Source organism: Phalacrocorax carbo, chromosome 5, assembly GCF_963921805.1.
Source record: "Phalacrocorax carbo chromosome 5, bPhaCar2.1, whole genome shotgun sequence".
NCBI lineage: Eukaryota > Metazoa > Chordata > Aves > Suliformes > Phalacrocoracidae > Phalacrocorax > Phalacrocorax carbo.
Window position 1 is genome coordinate 69,887,458 of NC_087517.1, and position 24,385 is coordinate 69,911,842.

At 65.1% G+C, this 24,385-nt stretch overlaps 2 protein-coding genes and 3 non-coding genes across 7 annotated transcripts; 2 read left to right on the forward strand and 3 right to left on the reverse strand.

Annotated features, from left to right (window-relative positions):
* Positions 1–2,369: 2,369 nt before the first annotated feature.
* Positions 2,370–2,442, reverse strand: TRNAV-UAC (transfer RNA valine (anticodon UAC)). The gene has a single exon. It is a non-coding gene; the product is annotated as a tRNA-Val (tRNA).
* Positions 2,443–2,667: 225 nt separating this feature from the next.
* Positions 2,668–2,755, forward strand: TRNAR-UCU (transfer RNA arginine (anticodon UCU)). Its single transcript is given in 2 exon segments — positions 2,668–2,704; positions 2,720–2,755. It is a non-coding gene; the product is annotated as a tRNA-Arg (tRNA).
* A 501-nt stretch (positions 2,756–3,256) lies between these two features.
* On the forward strand, positions 3,257–3,329 carry TRNAK-UUU (transfer RNA lysine (anticodon UUU)). Its single transcript has one exon. It is a non-coding gene; the product is annotated as a tRNA-Lys (tRNA).
* Positions 3,330–4,005: 676 nt separating this feature from the next.
* Positions 4,006–10,198, reverse strand: OSBP (oxysterol binding protein). Its single transcript, XM_064452962.1, has 14 exons — positions 9,844–10,198; positions 8,588–8,796; positions 7,633–7,880; positions 7,334–7,532; positions 6,801–6,903; positions 6,666–6,720; positions 6,362–6,493; positions 6,039–6,284; positions 5,839–5,959; positions 5,587–5,690; positions 5,332–5,427; positions 5,059–5,237; positions 4,695–4,915; positions 4,006–4,609 (listed from the first exon to the last, which is right to left on the reverse strand). The coding sequence occupies exons 1-14, from the start codon at positions 10,155–10,157 to the stop codon at positions 4,467–4,469; spliced, it is 2,370 nt and encodes a 789-aa protein (XP_064309032.1). The 5' UTR covers positions 10,158–10,198; the 3' UTR covers positions 4,006–4,466.
* A 1,001-nt stretch (positions 10,199–11,199) lies between these two features.
* PATL1 (PAT1 homolog 1, processing body mRNA decay factor) lies at positions 11,200–23,572 on the reverse strand. 3 transcript variants are annotated; one of them, XM_064452964.1, is made up of 19 exons: positions 23,455–23,572; positions 22,896–23,007; positions 22,589–22,800; positions 22,420–22,494; positions 21,458–21,652; positions 21,259–21,360; positions 20,816–20,905; positions 20,404–20,615; positions 20,242–20,331; positions 19,880–20,063; positions 18,111–18,234; positions 17,901–17,998; positions 17,753–17,812; positions 17,078–17,226; positions 15,740–15,899; positions 14,089–14,244; positions 13,257–13,348; positions 12,449–12,598; positions 11,200–12,227 (listed from the first exon to the last, which is right to left on the reverse strand). In XM_064452964.1, exons 1-19 carry the CDS (start codon positions 23,467–23,469, stop codon positions 12,206–12,208), a joined length of 2,298 nt encoding a protein of 765 aa, XP_064309034.1. In that variant the 5' UTR covers positions 23,470–23,572; the 3' UTR covers positions 11,200–12,205. The 3 variants fall into 3 exon arrangements, with proteins under 3 accessions (XP_064309034.1, XP_064309035.1, XP_064309033.1); XM_064452965.1 differs by having other exon boundaries at positions 21,485–21,652; positions 22,420–22,497; XM_064452963.1 differs by having other exon boundaries at positions 22,420–22,497.
* Between the last annotated feature and the right edge of the window lie 813 nt (positions 23,573–24,385).

Consider the following 24,385-nt stretch of genomic DNA (forward strand, 5'->3'; position numbering starts at 1 on the left):
GGCGGTGCAGGCAGGGCTCGGGGGGTGCAGGCAGGGTTCGGGGGGTGCAGGCAGGGCTCGGGGGTGCAGGCAGGGCTCGGGGGGTGCAGGCAGGGCTGGGGTGGGGCAGGCAGGGCTCGGGGGGTGCAGGCAGGGCTCGGGGGTGCAGGCAGGGCTGGGGTGGGGCAGGCAGGGCTCGGGGGGTGCAGGCAGGGCTGGGGTGGGGCAGGCAGGGCTCGGGGGGTGCAGGCAGGGCTGGGGTGGGGCAGGCAGGGCTCGGGGGGTGCAGGCAGGGCTCGGGGGTGCAGGCAGGGCTCGGGGGGGCAGGCAGGGCTGGGGTGGGGCAGGCAGGGCTCGGGGGGTGCAGGCAGGGCTCGGGGGTGCAGGCAGGGCTCGGGGGGTGCAGGCAGGGCTGGGGCGGGGCAGGCAGGACTCGGGGGGTGCAGGCAGGGCTCAGGGGGTGCAGGCAGGGCTGGGGTGGGGCAGGCAGGGCTGGGGTGGGGCAGGCAGGGCTCGGGGGGTGCAGGCAGGGCTGGGGTGGGGCAGGCAGGGCTCGGGGGGTGCAGGCAGGGCTCGGGGGTGCAGGCAGGGCACGGGGGTGCAGGCAGGGCTCGGGGGGTGCAGGCAGGGCTCGGGGGGTGCAGGCAGGGCTCGGGGGTGCAGGCAGGGCTGGGGTGGGGCAGGCAGGGCTCGGGGGGTGCAGGCAGGGCTCGGGGGTGCAGGCAGGGCTGGGGTGGGGCAGACAGGGCTCAGGGGGTGCAGGCAGGGCTCGGGGGGTGCAGGCAGGGCTCGGGGGTGCAGGCAGGGCTCGGGGGGTGCAGGCAGGGCACGGGGGGTGCAGGCAGGGCTCGGGGGTGCAGGCAGGGCACGGGGGGTGCAGGCAGGGCTCGGGGGTGCAGGCAGGGCTGAGGTGGGGCAGGCAGGGCTGGGGCGGTGCAGGCAGGGCTGGGGCGGGGCAGGCAGGACTCGGGGGGTGCAGGCAGGGCTCAGGGGGTGCAGGCAGGGCTGGGGTGGGGCAGGCAGGGCTCGGGGGGTGCAGGCAGGGCTGGGGCGGGGCAGGCAGGACTCGGGGGGTGCAGGCAGGGCTCAGGGGGTGCAGGCAGGGCTGGGGTGGGGCAGGCAGGGCTGGGGTGGGGCAGGCAGGGCTCGGGGGGTGCAGGCAGGGCTGGGGTGGGGCAGGCAGGGCTCGGGGGGTGCAGGCAGGGCTCGGGGGTGCAGGCAGGGCACGGGGGTGCAGGCAGGGCTCGGGGGGTGCAGGCAGGGCTCGGGGGTGCAGGCAGGGCTGGGGTGGGGCAGGCAGGGCTCGGGGGGTGCAGGCAGGGCTCGGGGGTGCAGGCAGGGCTGGGGTGGGGCAGACAGGGCTCAGGGGGTGCAGGCAGGGCTCGGGGGGTGCAGGCAGGGCTCGGGGGTGCAGGCAGGGCTCGGGGGGTGCAGGCAGGGCACGGGGGGTGCAGGCAGGGCTCGGGGGTGCAGGCAGGGCACGGGGGGTGCAGGTAAGGCTCGGGGGTGCAGGCAGGGTTCGGGGGGTGCAGGCAGGGCTGGGGTGGGGCAGGCAGGGCTCGGGGGGTGCAGGCAGGGCACGGGGGGTGCAGGTAAGGCTCGGGGGTGCAGGCAGGGCTGAGGTGGGGCAGGCAGGGCTCGGGGGGTGCAGGCAGGGCACGGGGGGTGCAGGCAGGGCTCGGGGGGTGCAGGCAAGGCTGGGGCGGTGCAGGCAGGGCTCGGGGGTGCAGGCAGGGCTCGGGGGGTGCAGGCAGGGCTCGGGGGGTGCAGGCAGGGCTGGGGTGGGGCAGGCAGGGCTGGGGCGGTGCAGGCAGGGCTGGGGGGTGCAGGCAGGGCTCGGGGGGTGCAGGCAGGGCTGGGGGGTGCAGGCAGGGCTGGGGCGGTGCAGGCAGGGCTCGGGGGGTGCAGGCAGGGTTCGGGGGGTGCAGGCAGGGCTCGGGGGGTGCAGGCAGGGCTGGGGCGGGGCAGGCAGGGCTGGGGCGGGTCAGGCAGGGGAAACTGCGCTTTACCATTGGCTGGACGATCCGTCTTGCTGCAACCATCCGGCCAATCAGCATCCCCAAACCGTCTGGCCAGTCAGCGAGAGGGAGAGCACGGCCTCAACCAATCCACAGAGAGCACCGTGCTGGCCAATCAGCACGCGGGAGCCCCACGTGCCGTGGGGGCAAGCAGGGCGGGGGGGGGCGCACGGCCACAGCCACGCCCTGCCCCCCCGTATCACCCCCATCCCGCCACGCCCCCCCGTGGGTGTGTCCCCGGGGGTTCCCACGCCCCCCTCGGGTGGGTGACACGCGTGGCTCGGCTGGGGGAGGACGACACACGACACCCTCCGGCAAAAGGGGGTCCCTTTGGGGTCCCCACCCAAAATAAGCCATGTCTCGGGTGGGCGGTGGCTCCACTGGGGCTCGAACCCAGGACCTTCTGCGTGTAAAGCAGACGTGATCACCCCTACACCATGGAGCCGGCCGGGGGACCCCCGCCCCCCCGATCCAGCAGGGGACACCGTGGGGGGGGCGGGAGGTGGGGACGCGGGACAACGGGGGGGGACACGGGGACACGGTCCACCAGAGACACCCCTCCCCGTGCTAAGCCCAGGCCTAGCAGAGCCCGGCGTCAGGCCCAGAGACCCCGGTGGGGTGCCCACGCCCGTGGGGGGGGGGGGGGGGGTCCTGGGGGGATCTTGGGGGCGGCTCTGTGGCGCAAGGGAGAGCGCGTTGGACTTCTAACGGGGGGGGGGGGCATTCAAAGGTTGTGGGTTCGAGTCCCACCAGAGTCACTGCTTTTGCTCGGGGGGGGGGGGGGATGGACACACAGACACAGGGGACCCCCAAACATGACCCCCCAAGACCCCCAAGGCTGGGGCCGTGTGTCACCACGGGTGAGTTGGGAGCAAGTGGATGGGGGGGGGGGGAGGGATAAACCCCAAGAGTTTCAGGGTCACCTCTTGGAGTTAAATGCCCATGAACAAGTGCCTGCGTGGGTTTGACCCCCCCCCGTGGCTCCCTTTTCTTGTGGGGATGGGGCAGGCAGTGCCCCGGGGATCCCCAGACCCCCCCCAGGGACCCCCAGGGGCCTGAGGGACACTCAGGGGAGGCTTTTGGGGGACACAGAGGGCAGTAGGAAATGTGTGAAGGGGATGAGGAGCCGTGTCCCCTGCACTTGGGGTGCCCACGGGGTTTTGGGGGGCACAGAGGACCCTCATTGGCCAGCACAGCGAGGAGGAGGCAGAGGAAGGCAGCTGTGGAGCCCCCCCAGCACCCCCCCAGTACCAGGAGCTGCCCGGGTAGCTCAGCCGGCAGAGCATCAGACTTTTAATCTGAGGGTCCAGGGTTCAAGTCCCTGTTCGGGCGCTGCCATCCCTTTTGGGGTGCAGGATCCTCCCTCCTCCCCCCTCCCCTGCAGGGCTTGGGGGGGGTTGTTCCTCAGCTCTCCCTAGTAGCAGGGGGTCCCCCAAGATCAGCACCCACCCCCTCTGCACACAGAGCAGGCACAGCCGGGTTGGGGCAGTCACAGATTTTAATTTAGTTTTCCTGGAGGGGGCAGAGGGGAGAAAAAAAAAAGAAAAAAAGGCATTATACCCCCCCCCTTTTTCAGTTTTGGGGGTGCAGCAGCCCCCACCGTCTCCCCCCACAGCACATCTCCCACCCCCCCCGTAGTGTTTGGGGGTGCAGCAACACCCCCAGCCTCCCCCCGCCGCGCATCTCCCACCCCACTGGTAGTGTTTGGGGGGCACAGGGACCCCCACAGCCTCTGCCCACAGCACATCTCTCCCCCCGCCCCCCCCCCCCCGTGGTGTTTGGGGGTGCAGGGACCTGCTGCTCCCCAGAGATGGATGGGAGATACTCCTCCCCCAACACCCCAGGGCCTCCCCCTGCCCTAAACCTATGGGGAAGGCACCTGGAGGGGGGCCCCGCGGCCAGGGGGACCCCAGTTTCTCTCTACATATATATAATATACACCTATAGAAGGGGCTGTGGGAGGGGTGGTTCTGGCCCCCCCCCCGCACCCCAGCGGCTGAGAAATGAGAAAAAAAAAGGGGGTGGGGGGGTGGGATGAGACCAAGGCCAGCCTCGGGCTCGCCCCGCTGCGCCCACTGCCCGGGCAGAGCCGGCCCCTACCCTCCCCGGGGGGCTGCTGTACCCCCAAGTCCCGGGGAGGGGCTGCCCAGGCCCCCCCCCCCCCAGGCCGGGGAGGGGGCCGACGAGTGCATGCGTATGGCATGAAGGGGAACCCCACGTCCCGAGTGGGTTTGGGTGTGGGTCTCCCCCCTCCCCCATTGCCGGCTCCCGCTCCCCCGGCGTCAAGGTAAGTTTGGATCGGCTAAGGCAAACCCCGGCAGCTCACGGTGCCGCGTGGGGACAGACGGGCAGGTTAAGACAGACGGACAGATAGACTGGGGCTGTGGCAAGCGCCAGGCGGTGCCAGCCCGGCGCGGCGGCTCCCCTGGCCTTCGCTCCCTGCCGCTCCTCCTCCTCGCTGCCGCTGGCTTAGAAAATGTCCGGGCACAAGGTCCAGTCCTGCTTCTCTTTGCTCTCCCAGTAACCGCCCTTGTAGACGTGCGCCAGCTCCTGGGTGACGGGGTCCTTCTTGCGCTCGAACCAGAGCGGTTTGTAGGGGTCGTAGGGGGTGCCTGGGGGGGCACAAGGAGGGGGTGAAGGCCGTGGGGGCGGGCAGGGGGTAAGGTGGGGGGGGACACCCACGTGTCCCTTCCTTACCGTCCTCGGTGGCCCTGGCGGCCTCGGCCTCGCGTCGCTTGCGGGAGATGCGTTGCTTCTCTTCCAGTCGCTGCTTCTCGGCGTTGGCCTCGTCCCAGCGGCCGTTCTCCATCAGGCGCTGGTCGGGCCGCCGGCGGCTGTCCGTAGGCGCCGTGCCGCTCTCCGGGGCGTTGAGCGTCAGCGCCAGTTCCGAAAAGTAGTACATGTTCTCTGCGTATTTCCTGCGCCGGGGAAAGGAGGGGGACGGACCTCAGCCCCTCCGCCAGTGGGTTTCACACCCAGCCCCGCTCCCCTCCCCTTTGCCGGGGGCCCGGAGCTGCGTCCCCTCAGCTCTCGGGACACCTTGTCCCCGTCCCCTACTCACGGGAGTGGGTTCCTCTTCCACAGCAGCCGGCTGTCCTCGGCCTCGTGTGCCCTCGGCCGCCCCTCCGCTCCGTTGTCCCCAGCGCCCGGCATCACCTTGTAGCAGTCCATCTTCTCATCCCAGGTGCCCAGCAGGACAAAATGGACCTTCCCTGTGGGGTCGGTCACCTCCCCGGTGACCTGTGGGGACAAGGGACAGCCTGAGTGGGGACACCCAGGAGCCGCAAGCACCCCACAGCGCGTCCCGCGCTGCCCACCCAGCCTCCCCACGTACCTTCCTCGCCACATCCCGTGAGAAGTAGCTGTAAGGAACAAACTTGAGGTTGCACTTGTCACCCGTCTTGTGATTGACGATCTCGATTTCACCTGACTGTGGAAAGGAGGAGGAAGAGGAGACGGTCGGATCCAGCCCATGGCCCTTTCCCCGGTGGTTGGGGGGGAAACTGAGGTACTGGGGGGGATCCGCGCCTCTGTGTGGCACCGGAACAACCGGGTTGCGGGGAGCCCTGTCGCTGGGGTTTCATCCCACCTGGTCTATCCAGAGCTTGCCCACGATGATGTTGTGGACGGTGGTGGTGACCTTTTTCCACGTGTAGTGGTTGCCGGAAGAGTGGAAGACGCAGTGGATGGTACCTGAGGAGGGAAGGCTGTGCTGGGAATGGTCCCCTGAGCCTGCCCGGCCCACGGAGACTCGGGCGGTCCCCAAACCTGCCCCACTCCCCCGCACGGCACAGACATCCTCCCCTCCCCAGGTGTTTCCCCATGGGGCCACAGAGCTCACCCAGAGGCATGATGGAGAGGTATTTGCCCCGAAATTTGCTGGTGATTTTGATTTCTTGGCGAAGCGTCCAGCCGTGCTTGGAGTCAGCGTGGTGGGCGGCAGCTGGCGGGTGGTGGCTCACCTGGCCGGGAGAAGGGACAAATCAACGCCAGCCACCCGGAGCGGGCTGGTGGGACCGCAGAAGCGTGGCTAAACAGTACCTGCTCGCAGAGGGAGCGGTAGCCGTTCTCCTCGAGGCGATCCAGCTCAAAGGTCTCCCCCAGGAGGGGGTTGAAGGGTTTGCTGGTGCGGAAGACAGTGGTGGAGTAGGACGAGACGGTGAAGGCGGCCACGTAGCACAGCTGCTCCAGCGAGCTCTCGCACTTGGCCGCCCGGTCGAGCAGCTCGTGGTACTCCAGGTCCTCCGTCAGGCGCTGCAGCATGGACAGGGGCTCGTTGAAGTTGACCTGGAGGAGAGCGAGAGGTAAGGGAGAGGGGTTCCAGGGGCACCCCACGCCCACCCGCCGGCTGCGGCCCCACGCACCGGCATGGGGATCTTGGACAACTCCTTCCCGATGCAGTTTTTCATGATGCTCCAGAGGTTGAGGCTGTAGTTGGGTTTGTAGGGGATGCGGGTTCTCTTCTCCTTCTTGGTATCCTCTACCTGATGCTTGTACTGGGGGCAAGACAAGGGCTGCCGCAACACTGCTGCAACCCCCCCAACCCCTCTGCGAGGACTGGGGCACCCCCAGCCCAGCCCTGCCTTGCAGCCACCCGGCCCCATCAGCCCTGTTTCTCCAAGAGCCAGCTCAAGCACACGACGCCAGCAGAAAAAGCCCCTGTCCTACCTGCTCATCCAGGCTGATATCGCTGCTGGTGCCGCTGATGTTGCTGCCGGTGCGCCTGGAGGGGAGCAGAGGGGCAGAGTCAGGCCCGAGTAGGATGTGGGGGGTGGGAGGGCAGCCCCCCAGTCCAGCACTCACTTGTGGCCCATGCTTTCTGGCATAGTGATGATCTCTGGGGCGTCGAAGAACTCGTTGTCATCGTCCTCATCACTCAGGTCACCTTTGACAGGGCAGCATGGATCTGGCGACAGGGAGAGGATTGCTGAGGCAGCGAGTTCCTCCCAGTTTCCCCCAGTGGGTACTGGAGGGTCCCCCGTCACCACCAGCCTGGCGAGGGGCCGCACGCCACCTCTGCAGCAGCAGACAAGGCTTAGGAGGAGCAACGAGGGAGCGAGCAGGTTTTGCATGGACGGGGCAGCAAATTGCCTGCTGTAGGCGCCACGGCCACTTGGCCACGCAGGAGACACCAGACAGACCTATCGCTCGGGGTCAGCGACACGAACAAAGCTGAGCCTGGCTCAGGAAAAGGGCTGGAAGCAGCAGGCACAGCACTGCTGGCTTCCCCTATCCCTGTCCCGCACCATCGGCTCCGTCTCATACCACCGCTTCTCGCACCCCCACATCCAGCCCCCGAGCGCACGGCGCAGGAGCTCCGAGCGGTCCGGCGGTACCTTTGGCGTTGCCGCCGGTGCCGGGCGCGCTGGCGGGCAGGACGGTGGCACCGCGGAAAGCCCTCTCCAGGTGGTTGTGCTGCTTGGCCAGCTGCTCCAACGTCTCCTCCAGCCGGATGCGCTGATCCCGCTCGTGCTGCAGTGTTTTCTGCCACTTCTTGCTGTGGGTCTGGACCAGCATGAGAAAATCCCGGCAGGCCTGTGGGGAGGTGACGCCTCGTCAACGCACAATCCACGTGCAGGGGTCAAATCCCCCCGTGGGACCCCCCCCTGCCCTGCATGGTGGAGTGTGGACTCACGTTGATCATGGCGTTGGAGGTGATGCGGAAGAGGGTGGCTCGCTCGTTCACCTGCTTGATCTTCTCAGTGCTCTCGGCCGGCAGCCGGAGGGTCTCCAGCTCACTGAGGGAGCGCTGCAGGGCCGTGCCGTGCTTGGCGATCAGGTCGTTGCAGGTGCTCAGATCTTCCATTTTGCTGGACAGGGTGCGCAGCGTGTTCTGCAGCTCTGTTTTGTCCGTCTGCGACACCGATTCGTCGCCGGAGTCGTCTGCCGGCGGGAAGGGACATTAACATAACCCTGTGGGGCCTCTCTCCTCCCAGGAGATGGGGAAGCTGTGCACTGGGAGCTCCTGTCCTCTGAGCCACACCAGGCTCTGACCGCTGGACTGCCAGGATGGGCACAGCAGGAGGGTCCCCAACTCCCCAAGGGCTGGGAGCCGCACACGGGGTGTTCCCGGCCGCCGCCACGGGATTCCAGAGGGCGATGTCGCGGCAGCTCAGAGCAGATGGCCGATATCCTGGCGCACGAGCAGTCACGCTAGCGAGGAAGCGTGTGCCAGGTTGCTGGCTGCTCCTCAAGCCGGAGCCGGGCAGAAGGGAAGCCGGTTCTGCGCTGGCACGGCCGCAGCAGGCAGGACAGTGCTGCTGAGCTCACACGTGGATGGACATGGCTGCCCTTTCCAAACCCTGCTGGGGAGTGGCTGCCAGCACCACGGGCCACGTGCCGCAACGCCGTCCCTGCGCAGCACCCCAGGTGAGCACGGAAGGCCAAGGGGGAAAAAGCAGGACACGTTTCTGGCTGACAATAAGAGGCCTTGGGAACAGGTTGGGGATGAGGGATTATGTCCTGTGGAGGGGCAAAACAGCCCCTGGGCCCAAGGAGCGGGACCCACGCGGGTGTAGCAGGGGACTGACACACGCTGCTTAGCTCTGGAGGGCTGTGGGGACACACGCTGGCTCACACAGGGGCCGTACCTGACTCCTCCAGCATCTTGACAGCTTTGGCCTTGGCCAGCTCCAGGGCTGTGACCCAGCGTTGCCGCTCCACCTCTGAGCTGGCCTTCAGGTGGTAGGTCTGGGCCCCGCCATTAGAGATGATGAAGTTGCAGGAATCCTCCACGGTGATGTTGGCCGTGGCCAGGTTGATGGTGCCGCGGCAGGTGTGCCGCATCTCCGCCTTGGAGCTGCGCGGGGAGAGGCAGGAGGGGAGCACAGTGAGGGGGGCTGGCGACCCGTAGCCCTGTGGGGCAGGAGCCGAGCCCCCAGGGCTTCACGGAAGGGGGCTGGCGTTCCCCCACCCTGCAGACAGGGCTATTAATAAAGCACCAGCTCCAACCCTTGGCAGTTTTGCCAAGTCGGCTGGGCAAGAGAGCAGACGGCGTGGGGTTTCACCGCCAGCGCTGGAACGGGGCCAAGGTTGGCAACGCCGCTTCGGTGAGGGAGCATGGGGAGGGGTTTGCAGCCCCTCAGACCCCCCCCACCAGCCCCAAGGCAGGGCTCAGCAGCCCCCAGGAGCAGCCTCTGGGACCCACCGCCTTCCCCTCGGAGCATCCCCGGCATGACCCGGGAGGGAGATGAAATCCCCGGCGCAGTGCGAGGCCGTGCCAGGCCGGCACACACCTCCACGTCACCGGGTCCGGGTCTGCCAGGGGAGGGAAGGAGCCGCTTAGGACGCCCCCAGCCCTGCCCCGGGGGGCCGGTGCCCCCCGCCGGGCTGTAACTCGAGTAGGCAGCTGCCTGCGGGCTCCGGTTCCTCCATCAATAATGGAGGGACGGGGGGGGCCCCCACGGCTCGGGTGTCCCCTCGGGGACCGAACGGTGGCACGGCGGGGAGGGGGACCGGTAACGCCGCTGTCCCCGAGGCAGAGCCGCGTGGCGGGGCGGCGCTCAGTGCCCACGGGGAAGGGCTGCTCGGGAGAACAGCAACACCCGGCGACCGGGGAAGGGGGACTGAGCCAGACACCCCCCCCCCACCACCCCCCCCCCCCCCCCCCCCCAAAACATGGCCGGGGCCAGCCCCACCCCTGCGGAGGTGACAGCTCTTCCCCGCCCCGGCGGGCACCGGGGGACGGGGGGCGACACCGGGGCCTCACCGGCTTAGTGCGGGGGAACGCGTACACCCACCCCCACCCCCCAAACACCCTCAGCGGCTTCGCGGCGGGAAGAATGGGCCGGGCCCAAGGTCACGGAGGAGCGCCGGGGCCTGGCGGGGCTGGTGCCCGGTACCGTACCGGTAGTAGCTGAGGAGACCGTTGCTGAGCACGAACCAGCGGCGTTGGTAACCTTTGATGTAGTTGGTCCATTTGAAAAGCCAACCTTCACGCGCCGAACCGGATCCGGTACCGCCCGACCCGGAACCGCCGCCCCCCGCCGCTGCTGCCGCTGCCGCCGTCGCTGCTGGGCCTGGGCCCGCCCCGCCGCTTGCCGCCGGTGAGGGCAAGGCCGGAGCCGCACCGGGCGCTGCGGGCAGGGCCAAGGGGCCGGGCAGCGCCGCCGCTGCCGTCGCCGGGCCGGGCCCCGCGGCCACCGAGCGCAGCTCCGCCATCGCCGCCGCCGCCCCGCTGCCGTCACCCGCCCCGCCCCCGACCTCGCCCCATTGGCGGCGGCGGCCCCCGCGCGCACCGCCCCGACGGGCTGATTGGTGCCGCCGTCCGCGCGGGGTGGTACCTGCCCGCCTATTGGCTGCTGGCGCGTTTGCGCTGAGAGCCGTGAGGCTGCGCGTCCCATCCCCGCTTTCTCACCGGTCCTCTCGCTTGTCCGTCCCAGCGGCGCTCCAATAAGCGAAGAGGGAAACCACGACGTCATGACGCACTCGGTTGGGCGTGGCCGCGCGGCGGAGCGGTGACTCATCCCGCCACCGATTGGCCACGGAGGGGCGGGTCTTTCCCGCCCATTGGCCGAGACACAGCGGGACGGGGAATGGCGGTGACCTCTGACCTTTCGCCGGGGAACCGGGCGCGTGGGGGGCGCCATTCCTCCCCGCGGCCGCCCCAAGGCCCTCGGGCCGGGCCCTGCCCAGGGAGCCGGGGACGGAGCGGTACCGCCGGGGCTGCCCCGTGGGCCCCGCCCGCGCCCCGTGAAGGCCCAGCCCGGGCGGCCGCTGCCGCCTTCCGGCGGTGTTGGGTGTGGGGTGCGTGTGTGGGGTGCGTGTGTGGGGTGCGTGTGTGGGGTGCGTGTGTGGGGTGCGTGTGTGGGGTGCGTGTGTGGGGTGCGTGTGTGGGGTGCGTGTGTGGGGTGCGTGTGTGGGGTGCGTGTGTGGGGTGCGTGTGTGGGGTGCGTGTGTGGGGTGCGTGTGTGGGGTGCGTGTGTGGGGTGCGTGTGTGGGGTGCGTGTGTGGGGTGCGTGTGTGGGGTGCGTGTGTGGGGTGCGTGTGTCGGGTGCGTGTGTCGGGTGCGTGTGTCGGGTGCGTGTGTCGGGTGCGTGTGTCGGGTGCGTGTGTCGGGTGCGTGTGTCGGGTGCGTGTGTCGGGTGCGTGTGTCGGGTGCGTGTGTCGGGTGCGTGTGTCGGGTGCGTGTGTCGGGTGCGTGTGTCGGGTGCGTGTGTCCCATCCCCCTCACGCCCCTCAGAGAAGGAGAGGCCACGCTCGCGGCAGTATACAATTCATCTTTATTTACAATACCCCTATAAAAATGTAAATTTAGAAACTTTATTCTCATTAACCAGAACCAAAAAACTGGGGAGGAAAAAAAAAAAGCACAAAGGAGGGGGGAAAAAAAAATAAAAATAAATGGACTTTCCACTTGATCAGTCAAAATGTGCGCGGTGGGGTTGGGGAGCAGCCGAGGGAGGGAGCTGGTTAATGCCAGGGAGGAGTTACTGGTTGTAAAATACCTACATGTGCAAATCTCTTTGTTTTCTTTTTTAAAAGCAAAAAAAAAAAAAAAAACCAACAAACCCAGTAAAATTAACCGCTCTCCACGCTGCCGCCGCCGCCACGTTCCCCAGGAGCGGAACAGCACGATCCCCCCCTCAGCTCAGGGGGAGGAAGAGGAGGAGGAAGAGGAAGGTGCCGGGGTATGGCTGAGCCTCCCTCCAGCTCCCGGAGCTGCCGGGACCGGCCCTAGGGAAAGCGGGCGAGGGAAGAGCGAGGGGAAGGAGCCGATTTTCAGGGAAGACAAAGGCAAGTGTGCAAAAGAGGTGTGCGTGTGTGCACACGCGTGTTTGTGTGTGTGTGTGTGTGTGTGTGCGGGGAAGGGTGGGGAGCAGACCTCAGTGCTTGAAGGGGGACAGGGGGAAGGTGCAGGGGACACCCTGACACCCACTAAACAGAGCAGGGGGATTCTCCCGGCTCCTTCCCGGGACCGGCAGGGCACCCGTTTTCCTCAGTAGTGTGTGTGGGGAGAAGCAGCCGTTGTAGGGGGAGCGGAGGGGGTTAGGGCGCAGCAGGGAGACGCGGCGCTTTTTGGGGGGGTGGGCAGGGAGCAGCCAAACCCCCCTCCCACAACACACACCACCAGCCAGGATCACAGGCAGGGGACACATGCCTCCTGCACCGGGGGATGCGGGACACGGGGACCACTTTTGCCCTCCATCCATCCATCCTCTGGAACAACTCCGGCACCGACGGTGGTGGAGAGGAGCCGTGGAGATCTCCTACCGGATCCCGTGCACTAAGCTGGTACCGGGGAATGACGGTGGAGGGGTCAGAGGAGCCGCAGGCGAGGGAAAGCAAATCCCTTCACCCTGGGCTGTGCCAGTGCAGCCCTTCTTAGGGCAGGCTTTGCCCTCCACCCTGCCCACAGCTTCCCCCCTTCATGCCCCACCTCTGGTTCCACCCTTCTCCAGTCCAGTTCCGGCCCATGGAGGAAAAAGAGAACAAAGAGGGGTGACACTTACTGCAATTTCGTCTCCAGCAGGTTCAGCTTCTGCTGGTCGACATAGCGAGAGAAGAGGGAGATCAGGTTCGAGGGGGTGGACACGGGCTTGGCCAAGGCCACCTGAGGGATCCGCAGGAGCTCCCGGGTGGCCATGAGCATCAGCTCCGTCCTGGCAGAGACAGGGACAGGAGGAGGGAGTAGTGAGAGTCACTGGGTGCTTGGGGAGCCAGGTGCTCTCCAACACCCCTCAGGGGGAGTGCCCTGGGCTACACACGCCTCCCGGTGTTTTGGCAGAGGGACTGTGTCCTCAGACACCAGCGTCCCTGCGGGGAAGGGTCCTGCCTGCACTCAACAGCCTCGCTGAGTCCCTGGCCGTCTCCCCAGGGGACTTGTAACGCAGCGACGTACCGCGCAGGAGCTCGTGGGGATGCTTGAGCCCTGGGGGAGCGGCGGTAACGCCGCATCACGTGCCTCGTGCTCAGCAAGACTCGGCAATCTTGTATCTGCTCAGGGCTGAAAGCACTACAGCCACTTGGCTGAGGTGCGACAGCTTCCCTGTGCCTCCAGGCTCTGAGGGACCAGTCTCAGAACATCCCAAATTGTATCTACCACGTTCTTCCTCTGCCTTGGGCCTGCCTTTCTCTCTCTCTTTCAGCACTGTGGCCGTTTCCAGCACTGCTGCCACCAAGAAACCGCAATTAAACCTCCTTCTTCATCAGCTCTTGCCTCCCCCAGTCCTTTCGGGCCCTGCACGGCGCAGCGTCCAACCCTACCGGCATCGCCGCCTTCCTCCCCAGCCCGAGGCGCAGCCGAGGACGGGCACTCACCACTGGTTGTCCTGTATTAGCTCCGTGTTCGAGTCTGAGCTCTGCAATTCCTCCCCGCGGCTCAAGACCAAGTACAGCAGGGACAGACCAAACTGCGGGGAGAGAGGGAGGGTGTCAGCGAGGGCGCTGGGAGCCCGCCAGGGAGGAGATGTCCCACCAGTGCCATCACAAGCCATCGCTGGCCTCCCTTGTGAGGAAACCCCTGTGGCAGGGGCCAGGGCGAGCTTTCCTCCCACCGCTCCTGCCTCTGAATATTTTTTTGGATGGGTGAGAGAATCATTCCCACCTCCCAATCCTCCTGGGGACAGTGGCACAAGCGAGAGGGTCCCCGCTGGCCTTTGCAGCCCCCTGAGGAAGAGGAGGAAGAGGTTTAGAGGCCTCAAGTCGCAGCAGGTGCTGTGGATGGCTGTGTGTGTGACAGACCGCTCCTGGCCCGGCTCGGAGGGACGCAGGGTCATCACGAACCCGCGGCAGAGGAGCAACCCTCCCACCCCAGGAAGGGGTCCCACTCCACACCCGGATTTCAGGGCAGGAGTCCAATGGGATGGGCAAGGGAGCCAGCTTTCAGACTGCAGCGGAGTCCCAGGCCAGCTCAGATGACTAATCTGCCAGGCACCCTTGTTAATCAGCGAGGGAAGGGGCGAAAGCACCAGGGGCTGGCAGCCTGCGGCTCCTGTGCCGTTCCTGCACCATGGCTGCATCCAGCTCTGCCATCCAGCGCCGGGGAAACTCAGTTTCCTGACTACAGGGGAAACATCAGGGACGTGCCAGGGTGGGAGGGATGAGATTGCACCACTTGCCACGGGGAGCAGAGCGAGGGAGAGGGATGCACCTTGTTTTGGAGCACGGCAGTGAGGTGCAGGTTGGTGGGCGCTGGCGCGGTCGCGCTCTGAGGTAGGTTCGTTAGCTGCTGCACAAGGCTGGTGACTGTCCCCAGGGGAAGGTGGTAGAGAACATGGGAGAAGGGCCTCAACAGGCAGGGCAGCACCTGTGGAGAGAGGAGCGGGGGAGTCAGGAGCTGCGGAACAGGGAGACGTGCTTCTCCGTGTCCAGCTAGCTGCTCTGAGGCCTCAGGGACCCTGATGAGATGCTGCCACACGCAGTACCACAGCATGGCAGGTGTTGGAAGGGCCCTCTGGAGATTATCCCGTCCAACCCCCTGCTTGAGCAGGCACACCAGACTGCGTCCAGGCGGGGGGTGAATGTCTCCAGGGAAGGGACCCCACAGCCTCTCTGGGCAGCCTGTGCCCCTGCTCTGGCACCCGCACAGGGAAGGGGTTTGTCCTCATGTTCAGGTGGAGCTTCCCGTGTCCCAGCTTGTGCCCATCACCCCTTGGCCTGGCGTTGGGCACCTCTGAAAAGAGCCCGGCCCCATCCCCCTGACACCTGCCCTTCAGATATTTATAAGCATTGATGAGATCCCCCCTCAGCCTTCTCTTCTCCAGGCTGAACAAGCCCAGGTCTCTCAGCCTTTCCTCATACGGGAGGTGCTCCAGTCCCTTGACCATCTTCGTAGCTCTCCACTGGACTATCTCTAGTAGTTCCCTGTCCTTGAACTGGGGGGCCCAGACCTGGACGCAGCCCTGCAGGTGTGGCCTCACTGGGGCAGAGCAGAGCGGGAGGAGAACCTCCCTCGCCCTGCTGGCCACACTCTTCTTATGCACCCCAGGGCACCGCTGGCCTCCTTGGGCCCAAGGGCCCGGTGCTGGCTCAGGATCACCTCGCTGCCCCCCAGCACCCCCAGAGCCTGCTCATCAGAGCTGCTTTCCAGCGGGTCAGCTCCAGCCTGTACCGGTGTGTGTGACTGTTCCCCCCCAGGAGCAGGACCTTGCACTTGTTCAATTTCATCAGGTTCCCCTCGGCCCAGCTCTCCACTGCAGCAGCACCTCCGCTTCCAGCCCCGCTCACACACTCTGGATGGAACTTGCTAACAGTCTCCCCCCCATATCCCCACAATGGCACAGGCCCGCTTTAAAATCAGGCAAGTCTTTTTTTTCCTTCTTAAATCATCCCCTTTCTCAAAACAAGCTGGGATTTATTTCACAGACACCTGTATTTTTGTTACCTATATAAAAAAATGCTGCAAAGGACAGCCGAGAGCACGTCCCTCAGAAGATGCTGGCTTCCGCTCTCTGTCTCTGGGAGACGGAGTCTCCTGTTGTCACCCGATGAGTCAGAGACGCAGCCCTTTAGACAAGCGCTCAGCCAAGAGCCGGGCTGGTTAAACAAAGGCACCATTTATCAGGAACCCTCCCCGCTGAAGCTGGGCTGTGCCGTGCCAGCCGGCAGGCACGGGAAACAGGCCCTGCCAGAAGCTCACAGCTCCTGCAAGTCTCCCCGGAGCAGCAGAAACAACCGTCCTTAAGACACGAGATGCCATTTGCCGCCTTTCCCGTGGAGGAGAGGAGATCCTGCTCCAGACCCTGCGCCAATCCCCACGTGACAGTGAGCGAGAGGAACCCTCCCAGCTTCTGGAATCTCACCTCATCCTGAGCATCCTTCTTGATGAGGAAGGGCAGGTTCCTGGCCGTCGCCATGAGGACATCGGCTGCTTGCTCGGGTGACAAGAAGGGGAGGATCCGGGCCACCAGGCGCTTCCCTTTCCGGATGCACATGATCTGCATGAAGTGGTCATCGCTTGGCCTGCCGAGGAGAGGAGAAAGGTGCTGAGCCTCAGCTGAGAGCATCCCAGGGGAGACATGGGGGTGTTCCTGTGGGTACCCCACAGCCAGTCCTGCACCAGCATCAGGAAGAAAACACACATGCCTCAGAAAACATCCTTGGGGAGGGAGAAGCAATGCAGGAATCACAGAATCATTGAGGTTGGAAAAGACCTCTCCGATCATTAAGTCCAACCAACAACCCAACACCCCCAGGCCTCCTAAACCATGGCCCCAGGTGCCACGTCTGCACGGTGTTTGAACCCCTCCAGGGACGGTGACTCCCCCACCTCTCTGGGCAGCCTGTGCCAGGGCCTGACCGCTCTGGCACTGAAGACATTTTCCCTCATCTCCAACCCAAACCTCCCGACGCAGCCTGAGGCCGTTCCCTCTCGCCCTGTCCCTGGTGACTTGGGAGCAGAGACCAGCCCCCCCCTCATTCCAGCCCCTCTCAGGCAGCCGCAGAGAGCGAGAAGGGCTCCCCTCAGCCTCCCCTTCTCCAGGCTAAACCCCCCCAGCCCCCTCAGCCGCCCCCCAGCACACTTGTGCTCCAGACCCTGCCCCAGCCCCGCTGCCCTTCTCTGGACACGCTCCAGCCCCTCAAGGGCCTTCTTGTCCCGAGGGCCCAAACCTGAGCCCAGCATTCAAGGTGCAGCCTCAAATTCAGTATTTGAGGTAGGAACGACACCCCCAACCCTGACCTCTGCCTGCCAGGCTATGCAGTGTGTCCCACGGGGCAGCAGAGAGGAGCCACCAAGACCCCATTGTCCTTCCTTGCATATCTGTGCCACTGAGGCTACAGGTCAGGCAAGAGGTGACAGAGTTCAAAACAGGCACCCAGAGAAGTGCCGGGGCGCAGAGCTCAGGGCGGGCAGCCACGCAGCAACCGTGCAGATGGGCAGTATTTGCAGCACCTGAGCTGCAGGGATGGAAGCTGTTATGGGGTCATAACCACAGCAAACAATCACACAGGGAAAATGGCAAAAAGGAGAAAAATCCACAGTTATTTCAGCCCCCAGTTCCCAACACACCCCTGGAAGAATCAGCCCGACTCTTCTTTGGGAAATAGGTCCCTGGGAAACCAGTTTCAGCAGCTGGGAGCGCCCACAGACTGTCTGAGCTCCTGACAGGGACCAAGCTGCAGACACAGCCTCTGCTCACCTCTCCTGCCCGGGTGCCTTCCCCCTCAGATTGTCATACATATCGCAGATCTTCTGCTTCCTCTCGCCCATCAGGGCCGGCCGCTCGCCTTCCAGGCTCAGGAGGTAGCGTCTCTCATAGTCCTCCACGTCCAGGAGGAGACTGTACGTCTGCAGGAGAGACGGCGGTGACAGCAGGGCACAGGGATCTGCGATGGGATCCGCTAGCCCTGCTCCACAGAGACCCAGGACGTGCCCAGCCCCAGCCAGGGCCCTCCCATCTCCTTTGCTGCTACAGGAACTGTGTACCCTGGCCCAGATCGTGTCAAAGACTCCTTCAGAACCAGTGCTAGAGCAGACTGAGCAGGGATTCTGTGACCCACAAACATCTATCCTTTCACACGCAGCTGCAGAGAGCCGAGGCGTTACTGCCTTGCGGTTGTGAGTCAATAACAGACCCTGCAAAGCCCATCTAGGCTATTTTGGGGCAGGGTGAAGGCATGGCTGGTACCTGGCTCCAGCCTTTCCGTTCCAGCCAACCCACTTCTGGCAAGCAGGACCTCTGCCACTGGCGAGTGCTGGATGTCCCAGCTAGGCGTCCAGAGGAGTTCATCAGTACTGCACCATGGTTGCCCCAGCCCACCTCATGCCCCACCACATATCTCCAAGAGTCATGGTGGTCCCACCTTGAACTCACCTTCTCGATCGTGACAAGGGTCTGGCGCCTCTTGTCTCGAACCTGCTTCTCCTTCGTCTCCTGCCAGGGGAGGGAGAGCGAGTCAGGGCTGTGGGCCTGAGCGCCAGCCGCAGAGCTGCGTCGGAGGGGAGGCAGGGCCAGAACTCACGTCATCCTCGCTGCGGGAGGTCACCACCGCATCAATCATCTTCCGAGGGTTGTTCACGCTGGAGACCGTAAGCTTCCCGAGCGAGCCCTCAAACTGCACTGCAGGAAGGGGGTGGAAGGGAAGCAAAGGGAGTCAGCCCAGGCCTGACCCCACCTCACCCCACTTTCTCTCTGGCCCAGGTCCACGTTGCGTGGAGCAAGGAGCGCTTACCTGGCTTGTAGGTGTGCTCCAGCTTAGCCACCTGAGGTGTGATGAGTTTAGTGCGTTCCTTCTTGGGACCATCACCGTGGACTTCCTCTGCTGCTGACAACTTCTCCAGCTTCTGGAAGTAATTCTAAGGCAGGGAGAGAAGTTGAGGCCCCCAAAAAACAGTTGGCAAGGACTGATGCAAGATAGCCCCCTCCCCAGCCTATGCCCCATCCCCAGCCCATCACTTACTGGTCTTCAGCAGCAGCATTTTGAACCATCATTCTTCCCCCCAGTACATGAGGGGACAATTGCATCCTCCCTCAAGATTACAGTAGTTGAGGTTCCTTCTCAGCCCTCTATTTCTCAATACAATGACAAATCCGCTTTCTCTGTGAGGTCCCTGGCTCCCAGTCCTTCCCAGCACATTCCAGTTAGCCTGCCTTGCTCTGTTAGCACCATGCCCAGGCTGGGCAGCGCGTGGCTGGGGCCTCCCACACTGATGCTCACGCGCTCTTCCCATCCACCCCGGCCAACGTTCGCCTCTTTCGCAATGGCAGAGCTTTGTTGACTCATGTCCCGGCTGCAGCCGCACCAGTTCCCCTCCTCTACTGGGGGTTAGCTCACCCACAGCTCCCAGAAAACCTCTGTCAGCGCAATGCCTTCCGTCAGCCACGGAGCAGACGGATCTGCCACCCGCAGCTCCCCTGCCAACTCCCACTGGAGCCCAGACAACACAGCGAGTGCTCGTCTCCACTCCCACTGGGCCCCTGGCACACCGTGGAGGGGACCGAACCACTCTGACCCATTTCACCACGCTGAAGCCACGCCGGTGACTGCTCTCCCTGCTCTGCCCTGCGCTCACGGCTGCACCAACCGCTCCAGGACCTTTCTGGGTGTACGCCTGGCTCCTCTGCACCCCCTTCTACAAAGACAGGGGCCAAACCTCTCACGCAGCTAACGACTGTCCCAGATACACTCCCAGTGACCCCGCAAAGCCCCTTTCAATCTCCCAAGCCAGGTGCCCATCCTACATTGCCTGAAGCCCTCCATAGATTTCCCTCACGGGATGTTACCCTGTGTACCCTCCAACCCAGCTGAGCTTTGAGCATCTACCACTGTTGGCAAGAGCCCAGACATCACCTTGCTTCGTCCACTCCAAATCTGTCTCCTCACAGCCCTGTCTCGCACTCCCTATTCTTGAACTGGAAAAGAGCAGGAGCAAACTCTCCTCATTCACCTTCTCCACCTCACTCTTTGGACACCATGGCCTTCACCACCACCCCTGTCAGACTAGAGTCCTCCTTATGCAGCCATTCCCTGCCCAGGGCGCTCTCCCGCATTTTCCATTTAGCAGCTTCCCTATCTCCTATGCTGGGTGTTTTATTCTACCACATGCACCTTCAGAAATAGACGAGCTGCTCTCCTGTTATCTTGGGTGTTCTGCTGCGCCCTCCAAATCCATGCTGCTAAGTGTCCCCCGACATCTCCTCACCCCTGGAGATCTCACCCAAGAACGGGAAGGCAGTTCTTCCCTTGCTGCCCCTCCTCTACCCTTCCCGGGGATGCTGATCCCACCCCGTCCCTCTGCCTTCCCCCTGCAGCGCGTTTCCCTGCGACCGGATCTAGAAACTCCTCGCTCTCAGCACTGGCGTCCCCTTCCCAGCCAACGCCCCTCGGCACAGAGGCTGCACCGGGAAGACACCGGTGCCGTGGGAATGCCGAGGCGCTGCCCTGCCGGCAGCCACGGAACACGCAGCGGAGAGGGCTGGGAGCTTCCCCCTCCCTGGTACCTGGTAGTAATAGTCATCCAGGTAGGGGTCAGTGCTTTGCAGCTGCATCATCTGGATCTTGGACACCCAGTCCTTTTCCCGCTGCAGCATGAGGTTGGCATAGGGATCTTTGCGCATCTGCTCCTGGTGGCTGCTCCGGTGGCCCCCTCGGTCCCCCACCGAGCCGTTGAGGCTCCGGTGCTGGCTGGCAGGAGGCAAGAAGGGCACCCGTGAGCACACAGGAGCTACAGGAAGGGACAGAGAGCGGTGCACAGGCTAGCCCCAGCAGCACAAACCCCCCCGCGGCAGAGGGGCAATGCAAACCACCCCCTCACTGCGCCGGGCAGCCCCTCTCCCAGCACCGGCGCAGGGCCAGCACTCACTTTCGGTTCTGCTGCTGCCGCTGGTGCAGGAGCCGGCGGTGCTGGGGGTGCAGGTGGGTCGTGTCTGGCCGGAACATCTGGGGCTGCGGCCTGGGGAGAGTGGGAAGCGTCAGAGGCAGCAGGAGAATGTGGGCAGGCGGCCAGGAAAAGGATGGCACCTACCTCAGGCTCTGCAGGTGGGATCCGGGGCCTGGCGGGTGCTGCGGCTGCGAGGGAGGTGGAGCAGGGGGAGCCCCGAAGAAGGCACGAAACCCACTGGCCGGAGGCATCATCTGCCCGACTCTGCCCTGGAGCAGCTTGGGATTGACGGAGGGGAGGGGGCTCCCAACCAGGCCAGAGACACGGGCAAACTGGCTGGGGGACATTCGGCCGGCCTGGGAGGGCAGAGAGGGCGCCCAGAGTTAGCGGGGGAGATCTGGGGGCAAAGGGAAAGGCCCAGCCAGGGCAGCTGCATCTGGGACATGGCAGAAAAAGCCACATAGAGTCAGGTCCCACAGCCATGTGAAGAGAAATGCTGGACTGTGCCCATGGCAGGGGCCAGGAAAGCACAGGAAGGGAGCGAAGGGGGCTTTACCTGGGCTCCTCCAAGCAGCTGCGCTCTCTGCAGGTGGGTGAGGACGGGAGAGACACTGTGGGGGAACGGGTGGCCCAGGAGGGAGGAATTCTGGGGAAAGAGAAGGGAAGAGGGACCCCAGTCAGAGCCCTGGCACAGCTGATGGTGGGCAGATGGGGAACAGACGACAGCGCGAGATGAAGCCCTGGGAGGGTGCCCCAGGCAGGCTGGGAGCCAGGCCAGGCTCCAGGGAGCGGGGCTGACCCGGCAGGACAAGGCAGACGGGTCGAGCTACAAAAGTAGACACAAGCAGCTGGCTGACTGTGTGTGACAGTTATGGCTCCAGCGCTACCAAGGCCTGGAGTTGCAGATGGGAGGGGGGGAAGAGGGCTGTCGGAGGTTTCTGGGGAGGCTGGAGGACCTCCGGAGCACCCACAAGGAGGGGTGCAGAGGGGCATGCGTACCGGTACGTTGCAGAGCTGGTTGGGGGACATCCTCTCGCCGTAGGGAGCGGGGTAGCGCTGCTGCATGGTAGCTCGGATGTGGACAGGCTTTGGACACAGGATCTAGGAGGAGAGAAGCGGCACAGTCCCCCGTCAGCTCCCTCAGGACTGGCCCGCACCCTCTCAGCCACGGGCGGCGAGCGGGGCCAGCGGGAGGTACCTGCTGGTTGAAGTTGGGTATGGCAACCTGCTTGGGTGGGGTGCCGATGGGGACAGCCCGCACAGGGGGGCTCCCAATGACAGGGGACGATGATCGCCGGGGCAGTGCCCGCTCAGAGGGGTCCCGCTCTTCCTCTCGAGCCTGTGGGGGTCTCTGAGGCAGAGCGTAGTCCAGTACGGACACCGATGGCATCTCCTGCAAGTGGAAGGGGAGAGAAAGCTCCCCCCAGGATGACAGTCACCGACTGGAATGGGGAGGACCAGCACCATGTGTCCCAGGAGTCGACGGCCACAACCCTACTCCTGCTAGGTCTCCTCTGTGTCCTACTCCACTTCCCCAGGAGGCCCATGCGATGTAGGGGTGTCCTGGGGACCCCCAGAGCCTGCCCCACAGAGCCCTTATCACCACCAAGATGCTGGTTTGTGGTGATAGTGCTGCTCAAGCGTGGGGCGAGGTCTCCGTGCCACCGCTGCGCGGGCTGCACGCACACGCTTTGTTCCCAGCCCTCGCCAGCCCTGCAGAGCCAGGAGAGAGGGCTGGCCGCAGAGCACGCTCCGCTTGCCCTTAAAAGCCTGACTCTTAATTAAACCGCAACAAAAAAAATCCTCTGCCTTGAGGCACCGACATTCCTAAACAAGAGTGCCAACATCCCTCAGACGTCACCAGGCACCACGGATCAGCGATAACCCCTCAGCCTGGCTCTCCAGCCTGAGAAGGGACAAGGAGTGATGTCTATGAGGGGCTACAAATGAGCCAAACAGCAGCCATTTGGACCCAGCCGGAGGCAAGCAGAATGCTCTGCTGTCCTAGGCTGGTCTGGAGGTACTCCCCAGCACTGATGAGCCCACAGCAGTACCCGCATTTCGCCCCTCAGTGCCCACCTTGCTGCCACAGGGGTTTGGGGTGTATGTGTGTGTGTTAGGGAAGCCACAATGGCTGCCACTTGCACCCCAGCATTGTACCTGTGTGAGAAGCGGCCCCCGGATACGCCGCAGGACGGCTGAGCTGTCCCAGATGCTGGAGTTCAGCCCTCCAGGCTGCTAGAAAACAGACGGGGAGTCAGAACGGTGCTTCCAGACCCACATCCACCCCAACCCTGCGCCCACCCAGACCCCTTGACCCCACACCCACCTGCGCGGGTGCCTTGGTTTGCACAGCTTGCATGATGGCGGGGTCCTCCAGCTCGCTGTCGATGACCAGCCGGGTCAACCGCTCCGCCAGCGTGTCCTCGGGCTCACCCAACAGATCTGCCTCCTCGCCGCCGGGCCCATCCTGCTCCCTAGTTGCCAGCGGTTTGTCCTCCAGCTCCGCCAGCCGCTCGTGTGCTTCCTGCCAGTCATCGTCTGCGAGGGACCCACAGGGGATCAGCGAGGCTGGGGGGGTACAGCCAAGGGGGATGGGGGCGCGGGGTTTTGTAGCAGGGCATGCGAGCGCTCACCGACAGCCCCGGCTCCGAACGTATCATCGTTGAACTGGTCGATATCTTCATCCTCCTCCCCGAGGGCTTGGAAGGCATCTTCATCCTCATCCAGCGGGCAGTCCTCCAGGGACTGGGGAAGGCGATGGGGGGCTGCGAGGGGGATCGGCACCGGCCTCCGGTGCAACCCCGCACCCCACGACCCGCGGCTCCCTCCACGGGGACCCCCCTCCGTCCCGTTCCCCAGCCCGTTACGCCCCCGCCCCCGGTGCCCCGTGAGCCAACACCGACCGACCCCCGGCACCGTGGGGGGGGGGGGGGGGCGGGGGGAAGCCGGCGAGCAGCCCCTCTCCGCAGACCTCAGGCACCCCCACACGGTTCTCCCACAGACCCCGCGGCGTCTCGGCCGACCCAAGCGCTACCGGAGATGAACCGGGGTGTGGGGGGGTACACCGGGGCAGGATGGGGAGGGGCCGGTTCCCGGCCCGGCGCACCCCATCCCCCACCCCACCCCGGTGCAACCCTCCGTAGACCCCAACCCAACCCTCCCACCCCCACCGCGCCCCCCCTCCCCGCTCACCTGATACCGGAACATGGCGGCGGCGGCGGCGGCGGCGCCCACCGCCCCCAGGCTCCGCGCGGCCCGCTCCGGTCCCGGGCCCCGCCGCGCATGCGCCGGCGCAGGCGCATGACGTCACCCTCCCGCCCTTCCAACCAGGCGCATGCGCACCAGCAGGACGTGAAGTCTGAGAAGGTGCGGCCCGTCGTAGCCCCGCCTCCTTATCGCCCTTCAAGGCGCCGCCCCGCCCCCGGGCTGCTCTTAAAGGGGCAGCGACCCCTTTTCTCCCCGCCGGTGGAATCCTAGTGGTGTCCGCAGCTCTGTCCCTCAGCCGTGTATCCACAGCCACGTGCCTCAGTTGTCATCCCACACTTAACTGTGTCCCCTATCCATAGCCGTGTCCCCCCATCTCTCCCCTACACATGGCTGTGTGCCCCAGCCATGCCCCTAGCTCTATCCCCAGCTGTGTGCCCTATCCCAAATCATGCCTCCCAGTTGTGTCACCTCTCCCCAACCATGTCCCCTGTCCCCCCAGCAGTGACCCCTATCCACAGCCATGTCCCCTGTCCCCCCAGCAGTGACCCCTATCCATAGCCATGTCCCCAGCCATGTCCCCTGTCCCCCCAGCAGTGACCCCTATCCATAGCCATGTCCCCTGTCCCCAGCCATGCCCCTATCCGTACCCATGTCCCCCACAAGCTGTGTCCTGCAGCCATGCCCCCTGTCCCCAGCTGTCCCCCCAGCTGTGACCCCTATCCATAGCTGTGTCCCCAGTCATGTCGCCTATCCCCAGCTTTGTCCCCCCCAGCTGTGACCCTTATCCATAGTCATCCCCCAGCCATGTCCCCTCTCCCCAGCCATCCCCCCACTGCAGCCACCCGTGGCCCAGGAGGACACGTCGTCGTTGGCGCGTGACCCACCCCCCGTGGGGACCAGCTTCCTCATCGCCTCT

Excerpts from the sequence above, each read along its gene's own strand:
- PATL1 (XM_064452963.1), bottom strand. Across the intron at positions 17,999-18,110 it reads GGAGCACACCTACAAGCCAG|TGCAGTTTGAGGGCTCGCTC; the intron begins GTAAGCGCTCCT and ends CCCTTCCTGCAG. Across the intron at positions 17,813-17,900 it reads CCTCCCGCAGCGAGGATGAC|GAGACGAAGGAGAAGCAGGT; the intron begins GTGAGTTCTGGC and ends CTCCCCTGGCAG.
- OSBP (XM_064452962.1), bottom strand. The coding sequence starts at position 10,157 with ATGGCGGAGCTGCGCTCGGTGGCCGCGGGGCCCGGCCCGGCGACGGCA. Across the intron at positions 8,797-9,843 it reads GGTCTCCTCAGCTACTACCG|CTCCAAGGCGGAGATGCGGC; the intron begins GTACGGTACCGG and ends CTCCCCGCGCAG. Across the intron at positions 6,904-7,333 it reads CACCGGCGGCAACGCCAAAG|ATCCATGCTGCCCTGTCAAA; the intron begins GTACCGCCGGAC and ends CCCTGTCGCCAG.